The sequence below is a fragment of the Electrophorus electricus genome, chromosome 9 (assembly GCF_041902795.1).
Source record: "Electrophorus electricus isolate QZ-2024a chromosome 9, ASM4190279v1, whole genome shotgun sequence".
Classification (NCBI taxonomy): domain Eukaryota; kingdom Metazoa; phylum Chordata; class Actinopteri; order Gymnotiformes; family Gymnotidae; genus Electrophorus; species Electrophorus electricus.
The window spans coordinates 5,988,521-6,005,279 of NC_137505.1; the positions used below are offsets into that span (position 1 = coordinate 5,988,521).

Sequence of the window (16,759 nt, forward strand, 5' to 3'; positions counted from 1 at the left end):
GGCTGAGGTTACTTTATTCTCCAACTAACCCTATAATTATGATTACACAAGCACTTGGTGATGTTTGGTGGTAAACTCGAGGGTTAGGCTACTGCCGTGTGTAATTCCATACTGAAGAGGTCTGTTTTCTGGATGCGTTTTGTTTGGTGCGTGTGGTATGCGCCTTTAACAGTGAGCGTAGCAGGTAGTGATTATCACAATTTGGTAACCCACAGTGTTGCGTATTGTGCATATGGCGTTACAGTATGATATATTACACGAGCAGTCTGCTCTAAATGGCGCGACAGAGGAACTTTTCTTTTCAACGCTTTGATTATCTGATCACGCTGATTTTCGCTGCCGGCCCGTCATTTTGGACACTGGTCCCTGCACCACAGGACCTGTTGCTAAACCCTGTCGCCGAAGGGCCGCCTCGCGTCTGTGCAGTGCTGACGTGCACGGGCTCCTCACGTGACCGCCGTGGCACGCCAGGAATGCAGTAAGTGTCCAACTTCGAGCTGCAGTCGCGAGGAAATGGACGACGCTCTCGTGATGTTCGGGTCGTGTCTTTGGGACGAGGGGACGCGGGCGTGATATTTGAGTCGTTTTCTCTTGCGAGGGGACTTCGGCTGTCGTTGGTCGAGTACGCAGCCCCGACGCGTGGACTTCTTCACGCTGGGTTTCCACTCTTTCCTCTCACGGTAAGTGGCGCAAACTATCCGACTCTTCAAAGGTGCGGATAGGAAAAGCGTGTGAACACATCTCGTGTGTGTGTGTGTGTGTGTGTGTGTGTGTGTGTGTGTGTGTCCTCCGTTGTGGTTTGTGCGTTGGAAGTTTGGTGCATTTCTCCGCGTACAGTGCAGGGGCGAGCTGCTCCGGGCCGGGCCGGACCGGGCCTGGCGAGCGACTCTCTCTTAACCTTAAACCTGAGGAGTGTGGACGCTGTGCAGGCAGCTCGGCGCAACATCCGCTCCCTCTTTTATTTCTGTTATAATGGGGATGGGATTGACTTAATCACAGCAATTTCACGCTTTACCCCATTTTAACACATTAATAGCTCCTAATCTGTAAATGGATTTTGTTTTATTTTTTAATAGTGATAACCTGTGTGAAAATGCAGGGCAAAGGTGTTTTGATCCGTGACGTCCGTTTTAAACTATAGAATAGCCTGCTATTGTGTTTGGCGGAAATGTTAAAGTGGAAGCTAAAGCTGCAGAGAGCAGTGCTTTTGTTATATATATAATTTTTGAAAACTATCATCTTTAAAAAGTTTGAGCCAATTCTGTGTTCAAGTTGGGCTGATGGTTTGAGAATGAAAATTAAGATCAGAGTTTAAGATGTAGGCTAAAGGTCATATATATATATATATATATATATAAATAAAATGTCGTAGTGGTTGCTGTAGATAGGGTCTCAGGTGTAGAACATCTCAGGTATACTGTACCTATTGCTTGCAGGGAACATGCTAGGTACTGTGGTTGTTGCATCTTTGCAGGGTTTTTATTAACTTGAATTTAGTGCATGTCTGTTACCCGTCACGCTATTTCTCACTATGTATTTCATGGCTTCATTGATATGAAGCAGCTATTGGGACCCGCCCACGTTATGCTGTACAGTGAGCAGCATTAGTCTTTGACATTTGTTGATGGGTATATTGAGATTTTGATTTGATGTGTTTTAATAGTCCTGTTTTTCTTGAAGAAACCTTTACCTCCTTGCCAAGTGGAGTATCCAGTTGCATTATAATTTCCAGATTGATTGTTTTGATAGTAAAACCTATTATTGTTTTCACATTTGAGTTCTTCCTGATTGATATACTTGCATATATTTTACAGTTTTAATATGCATTCTATAACTGGTATAGTTGTCTTCAGATATTGCTTAAAAAGTGATCACCAGATGACTTCCTGGCTATGCAACGTTCTTATTTGGTTTGAATCTTTTGGCTGATGCCTGAACGTCTTTAGAAAAGCAGGCTAGTGGCTTGACCTTTGACCTATGTATGACATTCATTGGCTGTCCAGCAAGCACTTTGTAATGAATGCAAGTTATGCTATGCTACTCTGCATGGAGCTTGTGGGAAGAAAAAGATTTCAGTACTCGATGGTTTCAGATGAGAAACCTAAGACAACTTTTTAAAGGTTTCTAATTCGACTTTTAAAGGTCGAATGCTTGAAATACAGGTTTGGCACATAAATAACTTTATGCCCCATCTGATGAACTGGTTTGGCTCTAATTTCCAGTCTCATGCATATGGGATCCGGGATCCAGTGTACCACATAAGGTGTCATAAGGTATGCATTATAAACAGGATGCTCCATGCAGGCCTTTGCAGACAGTTGTCGATCCATTACTACATCTGCACCACCACCCACACCCGAGGATGTGAGAGACCCGACGGAGCTTCGTGTCGCAGCACGGCAGTCTTTCCTGAAGTGTGTCGAACAGCCCTGCATGTCGCAGCCGGGAAGTAGAGTGCTGCCCTGTGTGTCTGTGAAAAAGCCACAGGGCCCTGCTGTTCAGCCGATGATGTCGACCTATTCGCCTGCGCATTCAGAACGAGACCAATGACGCATCTCGGAGTTCTGGCGTCCGTTTGTGACCCTTGCGCTTACATCTGTGAGAAACTGTACACCGAACGCCGCCTTCTTCAGTAATGCGTCTGGAATCTGCGCAGAGGTATGGCTATGGTTAGCCTAACTCTTACTTAAGAAAGTGGCTAGTAGCCTATGTCTCTGAGGCTGGTTTCTGGGCAAGCCCTGCCCCGTGGACTTTAACTGTAGATTTGTCAGAAGACTTGCCGTTACAGTAAATTGCGCAGTGCCATCAAAACGAATAACTGGGACAAATGAGAGCATGCCGGAGAGAACACGTTGGTTTGGGGGTGGGGGGGAGAGACAATAGCTGTCTTATTCCTGATTTGCAGCTGTTCCCTTCCTTGTAAATGACATTTCGAAGGTGTGCTCCGTTAGTGTGTTTGTTTAGCACTTTATTCCAGGCATGCCGCTTTTGCGATGCAACGCTGCGGTTTTTCATGTTCTTGCTTGTGGAGAGGAATGCTTTGTGTTCCAACCCACCGTTGGCAGCTTCGCAGGAGTGGCAGCTCCGGGTAGAGATCCTGGAGACTGAGCAATCCCGGAACGCTGCGCTGCGGGCAGGCTTCGGCCGTGACCCGTGTGCGTGTCGTTTTTCCACTTGACCGGAATGTTTGCCGACGCTCTGAACTGAAGGGGCACGGCTGTGTTCCCCCCCCTCCTCCGGGCTTTTGACAGCAGCGAAACGGTGATCCTGCTGTAGTTTCTAGACAACTCCTACAGCCTGACCATTTATTGTTGTTTTAAACCGCTCAACTAATAGAATGAAACAGTGACCAAACTCCAAGCACAAAACGTTCCCCTTTTAAACATTTTTTTAGACTTGGATGCAGTTCTTCACAATAAAGGATTTATTGCATTGGGGCTGTTTGTGTGTAACAGACAGATGAGTAGTTAATTGATAAGTAACAGTTTCTCCCTTTCTGCATGAAATGGGTCTTTCGCGAAAGGCCTGTCCCGGAGAGTACTGGCCTTGTGCTGGAATGCAAAGGATGCTGTTTGAGGTCCGTCAGGGCAGAGGTGCCAGTTTCTGGTCCGGCTCGGGCATTTCGCAAGGAGCAGAGAGATGCAGGGAGCCGGACGGGGCCTGGACCGGCCCTGGACCGGCGCACACCTGCACACACCTTCACAACACCCCTTTCTTCTGCCTCTCCACAGGCAGAGATGCAGTCCAGCTGGGACTGGAGCCAAGCCACATTTGTGAGCCCTTTCATGGCATGGCAGGGGGGTGAATGTGACCCCTAGAAGACACCATGTGATCCGGCAGGAGCCCGAGAGTGCTGAGATACCACAAGAGTCCCGGTCCTGCCTTAGGTCTGCTTAGGTCAGACCGCTCACTGCTCAGTCTTGATCGTGTTGTTTTTTGTTTTGTTTATTTGTTTTGTTTTCGTGTGTGTGTGTGTGTGTGTGTGTGTGTGTGTGTGTGTGTGTGTGTGTGTGTGTGTGTGTTTTTGTGTGTGTTTTTTACAAAATTTTCTTTAAACGTTTTGCGTACACTTTAAACACATGGGATGTGTGTGTGAGTGAGCAGACGCGCGTTTGGCTTTGGGCTCTGACCACGGCGTGCGCGAGTGCGCGCCGTACGGCAGCTCCGGTCCAGCCATGCGGCCCAAAACCTTCCCCGCCGCACCGTATATGGGCAACACCCGGCAGCGCCTCCAGGAGATCAAGGAAGGGTTGAAGCAGCCGGCCAAGCTCGTGAGCCAGGCGCTCCACGGGGGCAGTGGGCGGGGCGATGGAGGCAGAGACAATAAGGGTAAAGACCAGGCCGGGCAGCAGCAGCAGCTTCGCCAGCCTCAGAAGTTCAACTACCACCAGAGTGCCCTGCGGGAGATCCGCAAGTCCCTCATGCCCTTTGCCAATGACTCGGGACCGCCATCGAGCACGGCGCACCCCAGCGGAGACGTCAACCGACAGATGCTGCAAGAGCTAGTCAAAGCCGGATGCGATCAGGTAAGGAGTGTGGTTGTGTGTGCGTGGAGGAGAGCGTGTATGAGGCATCTGTGTGTCCACGGGTGTTATGTTTCATGTACGTTTTTGATCTAGAGAATTGAAATGTTTTGCGGGGTTTTTCTCTCTCCAAACTGTCATGGGAAGGTTGTTGGTTCAAGTCCCACCACTGCCAGGTTGCCACAGTTGGGGCCCCTGAGCAAGACCCTTAACCCTCAATTACTCAAGTTGTGTTCAGTCAGAATTTTAAGTTGCTTTGGATAAAAGCGTCAGCCAAGTGCCGTTATGGTGGAGTTGAACGACGGCATGTTTTCTGACATGTTTAAGTAGTGGCAGTTGAAGAATAACTGAAACTTCGTTATATATTATTTTACAGTGAATGGTAATGCACCGGTATTCCAGTTATATCTCCTGTCTTTGTTCAAATCTGTATCTCAGCAGACCTTAGCCTTTGAAAGGCTACCATGAACAACAACTCTCTGTGTAAGTTACAGCACACACAGTGAACCTGTGCTCTGCTAACTCTGACGTGGTTACGTAACAGTGTAGAAATGCTGATGAAATGGGAGTGAGATTTCACAAGACGTGTGGAACATCTCCACCCCAGCGAGGGGAGGTCAGGGAACGTTTCCGCGTGGAAGTGAAGTTAATCACCTCGCGCCGTGAAAAACCAGAAGTGTTCATAATCCTTGGAGCATCTGAGCACACACCAGCAGTTAAAAGCACCATTTATATGAAATGCTGGTGAGCCTTTAGTAGGACCTTTTTGGACAGGAAAAAAAACCAACTTACAATTTTACTTAAAAAAATCTAATTTTAAGTTTCTGGGTGGTGGTAATTTAGTTTAGTTCATTAGTTCTTTCTATTTGTGGCGTGGGTGGGGGAGGTGGGTGTGTTTTATAGTTGTGGTTCATGCTCTGCTGAGCGTTCTCCGAGCGGCCCACAGTGGCATGGCTCCCTCCACCAGGCCCTGGAGGCGCCCTGGGATCGCGCGGCATGCGGGGAATGTACCATGCGCAGACCCACGGAGCGATCCGCCACCGCACGCTGGAATTCCGGGACGCGGCCTGGGGGCGCCTCTGTCGCGGTCTTTGCGGCGTGGCTGGCACGCTTACTCTTTACGCGCTATCCGAGACCCGAAACATGCCATCAGCGGGGTTCCAATACGGTGCCGGCCTGGATCTGGACGCGTTCTTGGCTCTTTGGCTACGGTCATGTTTTAAAAGTCCCAGTGTCGAGGCTGCGCCTGCGTCCATCGTCCCGGTGCAGAGTTTAGGAGCCTACGTTTAGACGTAGCAGGAGCTGGCCCTCTGTACCAGTAGACCTGGAGACTGACTGGCTCACGCCTCCCCCGCTGGGCGTGTGGTTAAGGACGGGACACAACTAACGCGCAGAGGAAGTGTCGATTCAGTATCAGCTGGGTGGAATTGTTCCTCCAACGGGTGTGACGCGGGCTGGCCGGGGACGGCGCGCGTGCTCGGGTTCGGTCTGCCTCTCTCCCTCCCTCATGGTCTCCCTTTCTTTTCCTTTCTTTTTTAACTTTATTTTTAAAAAGTACAGTTTTGGAAATGTTTCTTACGCAAGTCTATCTGATCATCAGTTATTGGTTTAATCACTGAATGATGATGCCATCCTTTTAGCAACAAGACTTCAGACTTTTATCTTGTGTGCAGGTTTCCCGTTACAGCACACAATTCCCTAATCTCCACTATTATTATCCACAGGCATTATTATGTACTGACTCAGGTAGGTGTGTGTGTGTGTGTGAGAGTGGGGGACACAGTTTTAGGCTTCTCTTGGCTTTTGAAAAGGCCCTGTACGCCCCCCTCCCTAAGCACATTCCGGGAATGTCCTGGCTGTCCGCACTCTGCCCCAAGGCCTTTCCCTCGCTCCTTTGTTCCGATCCTTATCGGAATATCCTCGTTCGGTGGGTTACAGAGCAATACCGCAGCTGGTTACATAATTGCCTACAGAATTTAAGGAGGAAATGTTTTACTGGAGTGGGGAGGGACACAGGAGGGCACCAGGTCCACCTTAAAACCGTGTTTTTGTTCGCGAATGAGTCACTCAGTGGTCACTCGTGTCTGGTCTTATACGTTTGTCCTGTACATACTGAGTGCATATTTCTCTTGGCAGAAGGTTTTGTTCAGATATTCAGTAGTTAACCTCCTAACCTGCATATTTCACGCCTCCATATTCTTTTTCCTGACTGATCAATATTTATACGACCAGCGTGCCAGGTCGGGTTGTGCGTCTTTGATTTTAACAGTATGTAGTTCAGTACACGCTGTAATTCGTTCTCTTTTACCGCTTTCGCACTTCACCACACAGCGGGGCAGGGAAGTAATCACCCCCCATAAACCCGCAAAAATTGTAAGAGACCTGCAATGTAGTGTGGCACTCAGTTGTGGGTTGCTTGTTTGGTTTTTCTTTTACTCTGTTTCTGCGGGTGTTCGTGTCCATCTGCATGTTGTCTCTAAGGATCCTCTGTATGGCTTCCATTTGCATATCGTATGGAGGGATGTGACCCGGAACTGGGCCAAAGGGAAGACGGGTGCAAGACGAAAGCGTTTTAATACAATGCCTCCTCTGTGCACTGTAGGTAACAAATAGTTGTCACTTCAGAAATGCTGACACTACATTCCTTGAAGTGAGACGTTTTGTGCCTCCTAGTCTGTCTGAAAGGGGTGTGCGTGCACGCACGTGTGCGGGCGTACTGTCATTTTGGCTGGAGGTGGTGTTTAAACGTCTGCGCTTGCAGTGAGGTTTGCGGCGGTCACCATAATGACTAGGAGGTAAATGTGATCGCAGATATTTCAGGCGCAGCCAGCGTGCGAAGAGGCGAAACGGAGGCAGTAAGACAACGAAAGGGAGCAGAAAGATTACCGCGGGAGGGACACATGCCGAGAGAGAGAGAGAGAAGTGCAGCTTTTCACATAGCTGGAATTTTTCCTTCTTGGCTTGTGGAATGTCCTGAACATCTGTCACCATGGCAGCAAAGGTCAGGACTTGAACTCTGGTGGTCAAACCCGAACTGACCCGTGTGTGTGTGTGTGTGTGTGTGTTTCTTTGTAGTACCTTTTTAAATCTCAAAGGACACCAGGACGGATGCCTCTTATGAGTAGGGAACAAAGGACCGTAACTCACAACTCAAAGGACCGTAACACAACTATTATTTTAGAGAACAATGGATTTGTACAGACACTTGAAAACATTTCCTGTGTGTGTGTAAGCTTACAGACAGATGAAATATCAGAATGCACGCCGAAATGACCGTGTGTAAGTCGCTTGTGTGCACATGCGCAAAAACACACAAAGGGGAGGTGCATTTGATCTCTAACTCGCACTCGGGGAATGAGGAGAATCTCTGTGGCACCTGTTTGACTGAACTGTGTGCGCAGTCTGTTCACAGTTGTCCTGGCTGACATGCCTGCAGAGCTCTGCCTTCACCAACAGCCATAACTAAACACACTCTGCAACTCTGGACCGATTGAGGCACTAGACACCTCGCACTTGTTTATTTACAAATTCACGTTTTCTAGGAAAAAATCACAAGGGGATGTGTAACGAGTAGCTGAGACACCACTTGACCCCCCTCCCCCGCTCTTCTATGGTGTGCTGTGTGAACCTTCCATATCTGGCCACCAAATGGCGCATGAGAGTAACCGTGCCGCGTTTGTGCAGCGAGGTTTAGGGAGGGTGACTTCACCGTGAGGTCATATGCCTTTCAGGGATGTCCTCATATAGGTGTGGGTGCACAGGGTTGTATTTAAGTTCCGGATTATAACTGTGTACTTTATTCTCGTGTTGGGTGTGTGTGTGTGTGTGTGTGTGTGTGTGTGTGTGTGTGTGTGTGTGTGTGTGTGTGTGTGTGTGTGTGTGTGTGTGTGTGTGTGTGTGTGTGTGTGTGTGTGTGTGTCACTGCCAGTGAGGTTTTTCTGTAGTGTGGTGTGTCTGGCTGAAGTCACACTGTGTTCTATGAAGAGCTTTTGTTTGCCCTGGTACAGGAAGGAGTGGGTCGATGACCTGTAGAGGAAGCAGGTGCATGGAATGTTATCTTTTACCATTACCGTGTGTTGTGTGTTCATGCATATGATGTGGGGTGGGCGTGCCTGCGTGAGTGAGTGTTACCTAAGTCCACCAAATATATGCCTTAAATGTATTCCGTCAAACAGGAAATGGCCATGCGTGCACTGAAACAGACTGGCAGCCGTAACATAGAGGCAGCGCTGGACTACATCAGTAAGATGGGCTATCTGGACCCCCGCAATGAGCAGATTGTACGCGTCATCAAACAAACTTCGCCAGGTTGGTGCAACACACCCTTTCGCAGTCACATAGACTCATTTTTCAAACAGAGCGCAGCTGAATAAAATAAGTTAAAATAAGCTGTTGTCACTAATAAAATAAGCTAATAGCTAAACCACGTGTACCACTTAACCCCCTCTCTGTAGGCAAAGGTGTAGGGCCAGCATCAGTGGACCATCGACCAGCCATGGAGGCCTCCAGTGAAGGTGCTAGGCCTCCTTACCACCAGATGGGTGCGCCGCTGTACGAGGGGGCTGGCTATGGACCAGAGGGAGAAATGGCACGTCCCTACATGGCTGGCCCTCCGGTTATGAACTACATGATGCCACCAACCAGCTCAACTCAGGGTCCGGCGATGGGGAACCCCATGGCCCGGCCTCACAGCCTGGGCGCTTATCCTCCGGGTATGGCTCCTCAGAATGCCCAAGGGACCCCCATGTACCCCCCAGGTCCTGCACAGCAGAAGGGGTATGCAGGAGCCATGGAGCAAGCCATAATGGGCTACGGTGTGCCTGGTCCGCCCATGCAGCTCCAGTCGCAACCACCAGGGGGCCCCGGTCCCCATTATGACTACAGACCTCACATAATGGAGCCTTCTTCCTACAGTATCAAACGGAGTGCCTCCTTCCAGAATAAGATGCCCCCTCTGACCCCAGACAACTATGTCAATATGCAAGGCAAAGGGGTGATGGGTCAGAATGGTGGTGGCTACCCCCCAAACCTTTATCTACCGCCCCACTCGCACCCACGTCAGGCCAGCCCCACCTCACACCAGGTCCACATGATGTCGCGCTCGCCTGGAGGAGCGGCGGCTATGGGTGCGGAGTTCTCCGATATCCCACAAGGCCTCCTCACGCCCTCCAGGGCCAGCCTCAACCTCGACCTGTACGAGCACCACTGGGCAGGTGCTCAGGGGCCAGAGGCCACGCCCCCTGCCAGGCAGGCCCAGGGGCCCTTCAGAGGGGAGGTGCGGGTTCCCAGCAGAACCAATTCTTTCAACAACCATCAGAAGGTGAACGTCAGGCAGGCGATGCCTCCGGCGACCGGCGTCCCTGGTAAGCAGGAGCCCGGCATGGGCCCACCCAATACGATCACGGCTGTCACGTCTCCCCCTATCCAGCAGCCGGTTAAGAGCATGAGGGTCATGAGGCCGGAGCCCAAAACGGCAGTGGGGCCATGTCACCCCGGTTGGTTGGCGGCGCAGACGCAGGACGCCCCGGAGCCCCACGGGTACTCGCCCGATGAAGGCTTTACCCTGGATCCAACCCAGGAGACCCGATGTCCACCGCCGCCTTACCCCAAAACGCTGCTCGTGTCTGGAGCCACCGGCGGACCAGAACCCGCACCTTTAGACGCTGGAAGCGTAGCCGGAGCGCCGGAGCACAGCACCACCTGCAGGCCTGGCCCGGGTGGTGTAGCCGGAAAACAGGAGGAGCCAGTAGCCAAGGGCAAAGCCAAGTCAGGCAAGGTGGAGAAAGCCGTGAAAGACAAGAAGCAGATTCAGACGTCGCCGGTGCCGGTGCGCAAGAACGCCCGCGACGAGGAGAAGAGGGAGTCTCGCATCAAGAGCTACTCTCCCTTCGCTTTCAAATTCTACATGGAGCAGCATGTGGAGAACGTCATGAAGACCTACCAGCAGAAAGTCAACCGCAGACTTCAGCTGGAACAGGAGATGTCGAAGGTGAGGGACCCAAAACGCGTCGGAAAACCCAGCCATCTGTGATTTGTAACTTCTTCTTCTTTTCCTCTTTTGTAACGGTTCCTTTCTTTCCTACCTCCGCCAGGCTGGTCTGTCGGAAGCAGAGCAGGAGCAGATGCGGAAAATGCTAAACCAGAAGGAATCGAACTACAACCGGCTGCGCCGCGCCAAGATGGACAAGTCCATGTTTGTGAAGATCAAAACGCTCGGGATTGGCGCCTTCGGGGAGGTGTGTCTGACCCGTAAGGTGGACACGGGAGCTCTGTACGCCATGAAGACCCTCCGGAAGAAAGACGTCCTGAACCGCAACCAGGTGGCCCACGTGAAAGCGGAACGGGACATCCTAGCCGAGGCGGACAACGAGTGGGTGGTCCGGCTGTACTACTCCTTTCAGGACCGGGACAGCCTGTATTTTGTGATGGACTACATTCCCGGAGGGGACATGATGAGTCTCCTGATCCGGATGGGGGTCTTCCCTGAGCCGTTGGCCCGGTTCTACGTGGCGGAGCTCACTCTGGCCATCGAGAGCGTTCATAAGATGGGGTTCATCCACAGGGACATCAAGCCCGACAACATCCTGATCGACCTGGACGGGCACATCAAGCTGACTGACTTTGGCCTGTGCACAGGCTTTCGGTGGACGCACAACTCCAAGTATTACCAGAAAGGTGAGGAGGAGGCCATCTCCTGGGCCTTCCGCGCAGGGAGGCAGCAGTCATTAATGACTAATTAGGCATGCGGTGTTTCTGATGCGTTCTGGAGGTCGGTAGTGACGTCTTTGTACTTCTGGAGCGTGAAGACGACCAGGCCCTTCGTCTGTTGGGCTTTAGTTCATCACTGATGCTGTTGTCCTTTCCAACCACTTCTACAGGGAATCACATCCGGCAGGACAGCATGGATCCAAGTGATTTGTGGGACGACGTGTCTAACTGTCGCTGTGGCGACCGGTTGATTACGTTGGAACAGCGGGCGGCACGCCAACACCAGCGCTGCCTTGCGCACTCGCTGGTGGGCACGCCCAACTACATCGCCCCGGAAGTGCTACTACGGAAAGGTACCTCCCCGACCCGCCATCGAAATGCCAACGTGGCGTCTTTTTTGCTTTATTGCGTCCGGCGACTCGGGAGTCCTGGCCTGGAATTGTGTTTTTAATGCTGTGTGCAGGATACACCCAGCTGTGCGACTGGTGGAGTGTGGGAGTCATTCTGTTTGAGATGTTGGTGGGCCAGCCCCCTTTTCTCGCTGCTACCCCAACGGAGACGCAGATCAAGGTAAGGCAAATGGCACTTGCTGCCATGCTGCTGAGTAACAGGAGCTCCACGCTCGAGCACCAAAAGTATTCGGACACTTCTCCTGATTTTCCCCACCCATTTCTAACGGGCGTGTAAACAATGATCCCGCGGTCTCCGTAAACATTGGCAGAAAGGCCTCGGTGACTTTGAACACCAGAGGACGCCAGCTTCACTACCGATCAGTTCATGAAATTTTGGCCCCGTCAACTGTAATGACTCTTATTTTGAAATAGAATGTGGAACATCTGAGCCATGAAGCGATATACGAGCTCGCAGAGTTCGGGGTGGATGAGCTCCGGTGGCCTGCACGTAGCCCTGACGTCAACACCGTTGATGCGGAACACCTTTGGAATGAGTTGGAACATCAATTGCGGGGTCATGTAACGTTGGCCTTACAGCTGTCCTTGGGAAGGAACAGACACTCGTTCCCAGACGCACTCTGGACTTTTGTGAATAGCCTTACCAGAAGAGTGGAGGCTGTTGTAGCTAAAAGGAGCTTCGTAATTACCCCGTGGTTTTGCGTTGTGATGTCACTCGTATAGTATACTTTTGGCTTTATAGTACATATTTACAGCTATAGAGGAGGTGTGCCTAAGAACCTGGCATCTCAGTGTTTGATATAAGTTTAGTTCTTCTCTTTTAAAAAGTGAGATGTTTTTGAATTATATCCCAAACATAAAGACTAGTCTTATATTTTATTCATAGCCTTTCTAGCTAGCCTTAGAAAAAAAACCAAACATGAAGCAGCCATGTGTTGTGCAAATATCTGCTCATATTTTTGCTAATGTGACTCTATTACACGTACTTCTAGACTTTTTGTGCTACTTTTTTATTGCAGTGACGAGAGAGATGTTTCGTGTAACAAACCCCCAGCCTGTAGTGTGTGTGCGCGCGCTTATCGTGCTGATGGTTAACTGTGATGTTCTGCAGTAGTTCACCGAGGGCTTGCACAACAACAGCACATCTGTTCTAAAATCTATCTGAGTAAATATTGGAAGAGAATCGCACAAAGGGATTATTGGAATTTGTTCCAAATCTTCCTCCAAATCCAGTCTACAGGAATTGGACCACACAGCGCAGTTGCAGCGTAATTGTTCTGTTAGCGTGACGGCGTCTCTCTCTCTCTCTTCTCCTTCTCAGGTGATCAACTGGGAGAGCACGCTGCAGGTGCCCCCGCAGGTGAAGCTGAGCTCCGAGGCCGTGCACATCATTGCTCATCTCTGCTGCTCGGCGGAAGAGCGCCTCGGGGGCAATGGTGCGGGAGAGATCAAGGCCCACCCTTTCTTCGCCCAGGTGGACTTCTCCAGCAACCTCCGCACCCAGCCTGCCCCCTACCGGCCCAAGATCGCCCACCCCATGGACACCTCCAACTTTGACCCCGTGGAGGAGGAGGGGGCGCCGGGGGCGTGGAGCGACAGTGGAGACAGTGCCCGAGCGTGGGACGCCCTCTGCTCGCCACACAGCAAGCACCCTGAGCACGCCTTCTACGAGTTCACCTTCCGCAGGTTCTTCGACGACAACGGCTGTCCGTTCCGTTACCCAAAGTCCCCCGAAGAGCTGCAGGGAGCTTCAGGCAGCAGTGGGGCGCGTGGTGCAGGCCCCGACGAAGAAGAGGAGCGCGAGGAAGACGACGAGGAAGAGCAAGGTGAGGGGTGCGAGCCCGTGTACGTGTGAGGCACGAGGCGTGCGTCCACGAGCTTCGGCAGTGCCACCTGGTGTAGACTTGGTGAAACTACAGCTCACCAGGCCATCCTAGGAGGATAACTAGGAGATGGACATGGAAAAATGCAGAATGACGCAGTGTGGAATGCGTTTTACTTCTGCAGGATCTTTTTTGACTTGTTCGAGGACACGTACGTCTGTTTGGAACTGCACTCTGGGACCAAGAAAGCGCGTTGGACATGTGTAAGGACACGGATTCGTTAAGAGTGACTTCCAGAGATAGCGGAGTTGTGCTATCCACGCACCGCATGGCGCTCCGTTCTCTCGGATTACTGGGTCCCGTTCCCTAAATCTCTGGCCACGTGGTGGGGGGCTGCACCGGCTCCGGTGGGACGCGGGATTCCTCCGTTGCCCAGTTGATGCTAGCCTGGTCGTTCTTAATTCCAGAGGAGACGCAGCGATGCCCTGAGCTGGTGGTGCTTTCTGGGAGATCTGCCTGTCATGTGACCCAGACAGTTTCATCAAAATCCTTACATCCTGTTTAACCTGAAACCATAGCCATGAATATAAAATACGGTTCCCACTGCAGAGTTTTGTTCTGTAACAGCACAGAGTAGTGGCTCTTCTTTTTTTTTTTTTTTTTTTTTTTTTTAAGCCAAAATATTTCTACATTTTTTTTCATTCTAAAGGGCTCATTCTTGCCTTCTAATTCCAGGAGAATCAGTACACATGCATTAAGACAAGATAAGGCTCAGGTTCTTTTTTGCATATAAAGTTAATCTGAATTGAAGCGGTCGTAATGCAGATGCTTGATGGGTCTGAATGCCCATCGGCAGTAGTACTGCCATCGCATTGACACAACGTTGGCAATTGAGTGCATATGTTATCATAACAGGTCGAGAGGTGTCCTCCCCCCCGAACCTGTCAAAGCCGTAATCTACACTTTCCAGAAGTTTTTTGCTTGCTTCACGTATGTGCTGCATATTCAGAGCCTGTTCATTTATCTGCATCACAGACCTGTTATGAGATTGTGTAACTTGCTAATTTAGAATTAGTTCCGTGTCTGTGTTGGCTTTTCACCAAAAGAGAGGTCGTCGTTGCTTTCAAGAATCCAGCGTGTATTACTCCCGAGCATAAGAGAACCTGATCCTTCCCCAGTGATGCAATAACAGCGTGTGGGCGGATCTGGACACAATCTTAAGTAAATAATGGATGAAAAGTATTTTTGTTGTTGAAATATTTTATCTAAATTAATAAATTGAATAAGGATGTCTTAAAATCATGGAGGTTATTTTTCACCTGTTAACTTCATGAAGATCCACTGGGAATACTTACGCAAAACTGTTAGCCAGTTCAACATGTGGAGTACCCAATGTTGGCAGGCCTGAAGTGAACTGTGCCATTGTATCACACGTCCACTACACAGTATTATAGTCAGTCTTTGACTGAAGTGCATGCAGTAGTGAAAAGCGTTTGGAGAGCCATGCAAAGAGGACGATGAAGCTTAACGTGTGTGTGATGGTATGGTTATGTGCAATACAGAAAATACATGATAGATTTCTAATCACACAAATAGCTTCTTTTTTTTTTTTCACCTTAATACTGAGATACACTATGTAAAAGTAAATATATTAGTTTTTGTATTTTCAATATCGTTACCTGACCCAATGCTGCTCATTGTTATTGATGTTACGTTATCATACTTTTCATATATGCTTTTCAATTTTTTGCCTTTTTTTTTTTTTTTTTTTGTAAAAAGTGTGGTATTGGTTGACGGTGTGATTGACGTGGGACGTGACGAACTGTGTGCCTTGTAATGAATGTGTGGGTGTGTCCACCACATGCTGATCAGTATTTGAGGAGATGGAAGCGCATGGTCCCCCTTCGTTCAGGCTGGCCCTGAGTGTCCGGGAGAAGGTGCTGTGAAGTGAGGGCGGAACGAGATTTGAAAATGAAACATCCAAACGTTGAAGGAGACTTAATGATCGCGAGGTGTGGTAATGAATTACAAATATTATGTGCTTGTGTTTTAATCTTGTGTGAGCTGATGTGGCTGTGGTTGTATTAAATTTTATTAATATTGTTCATTTGATTGACATTTGTGCTACAAGAATTTGCAGTGAGTAACTGTTCAACATGCCAAAATTAACTTTGAAAATTGACAATCATTGATGTTCACTATTTCACTGAATCAAACCCAGCATTTGTCTACATTTACTGAACCTTCCCAGGACAACTGATTGGAAGAGCTTAAATCTACAATCCGTGATGACCTCTTGCATGTAGTCAAGAGACAATCACATCTTAAATTAAAATAAGTTTAGATTAAAGGTGTAGTGACAATTTACAGTAAAATGTCTTAAGCTAATATTGGAAGTTTATGGCATCATCTCCTGATGAGGTTAATTGGTAAGCTTTAAAAACCTGAAGTGCTCAACAGAGTTTGACCGCAAGTGGGGGCAGAGGTTCTGCTAACCCATATTCATCACAATGGACCACTCAGTGAAGTTTTACTAGAAAGTCCCCATAGAGTCAGGTTAAGAGGTCATATGTTTGTTTGTTTGTTTGTTTGTTTGTTTGTTGTGGTTTTGGATGGATCTTTTGTATTTTACTTTTGAAAGTGCTGACTGACAATCTTTGATTGACTATAATGTAAACCATAACGGGATTTGGTGTGCTTTTTTTTGTTTGTTTGTTTTTTGTATTTCAGTGCTTGGTTGGGGTGGGACTTCTTTTTGTGATTTTCCTTAATGTATTATATAATGCAGTTATTATTGAAATTTATATATATATATATATATATATATATATATATATATATATATATATATATATATATATATATATATATATATATATATATATAAATAAATTTATACAGATTTTTTTTTTAATTATTATTTTTTTTTGTATCTTCATTATTTTTCATTTTCCTGCGCTAACTTTTGAACCTCCATGTCTACAGTATTACAGGCAGTAAACATTTGGATTCATTTCTTTTTTTTTTTTCTTTTTTTTTAAACATGTAAGAATTTGTTAAAAAGCTTTCACTGTTCTCACATGTGTAAATGTATATGTCTAAATTAAATTAAATAAATCATCCATTTGTTTCTATTATTTATTTATTTATTTATTTACTTGTTTATTTACTTATTTATTTATGTGATCTTGCACTTAAGGACCTTTTATTAACATACTTGTATCAGTTAACATCTGTGTTTGTAACTCATCAAGATGAAAACAAGTGGTAGACACAATAAACTTGAACAAGACTT

At 48.3% G+C, this 16,759-nt stretch overlaps 1 protein-coding gene across 3 annotated transcripts; it reads left to right on the forward strand.

The window, feature by feature from the left end:
* The first annotated feature begins 140 nt into the window (after window positions 1-140).
* Window positions 141-16,586, forward strand: lats2 (large tumor suppressor kinase 2). 3 transcript variants are annotated; one of them, XM_027027943.3, is made up of 8 exons: window positions 141-680; window positions 3,732-4,526; window positions 8,699-8,831; window positions 8,978-10,512; window positions 10,616-11,198; window positions 11,402-11,584; window positions 11,695-11,801; window positions 12,963-16,586. In XM_027027943.3, exons 2-8 carry the CDS (start codon window positions 4,176-4,178, stop codon window positions 13,494-13,496), a joined length of 3,426 nt encoding a protein of 1,141 aa, XP_026883744.2. In that variant the 5' UTR covers window positions 141-680; window positions 3,732-4,175; the 3' UTR covers window positions 13,497-16,586. The 3 variants fall into 3 exon arrangements, with proteins under 3 accessions (XP_026883744.2, XP_081576781.1, XP_081576782.1); XM_081720655.1 differs by lacking the exon at window positions 3,732-4,526; XM_081720656.1 differs by lacking the exons at window positions 141-680; window positions 3,732-4,526 and adding an exon at window positions 4,533-8,564.
* The last annotated feature ends 173 nt before the right edge of the window (window positions 16,587-16,759 follow it).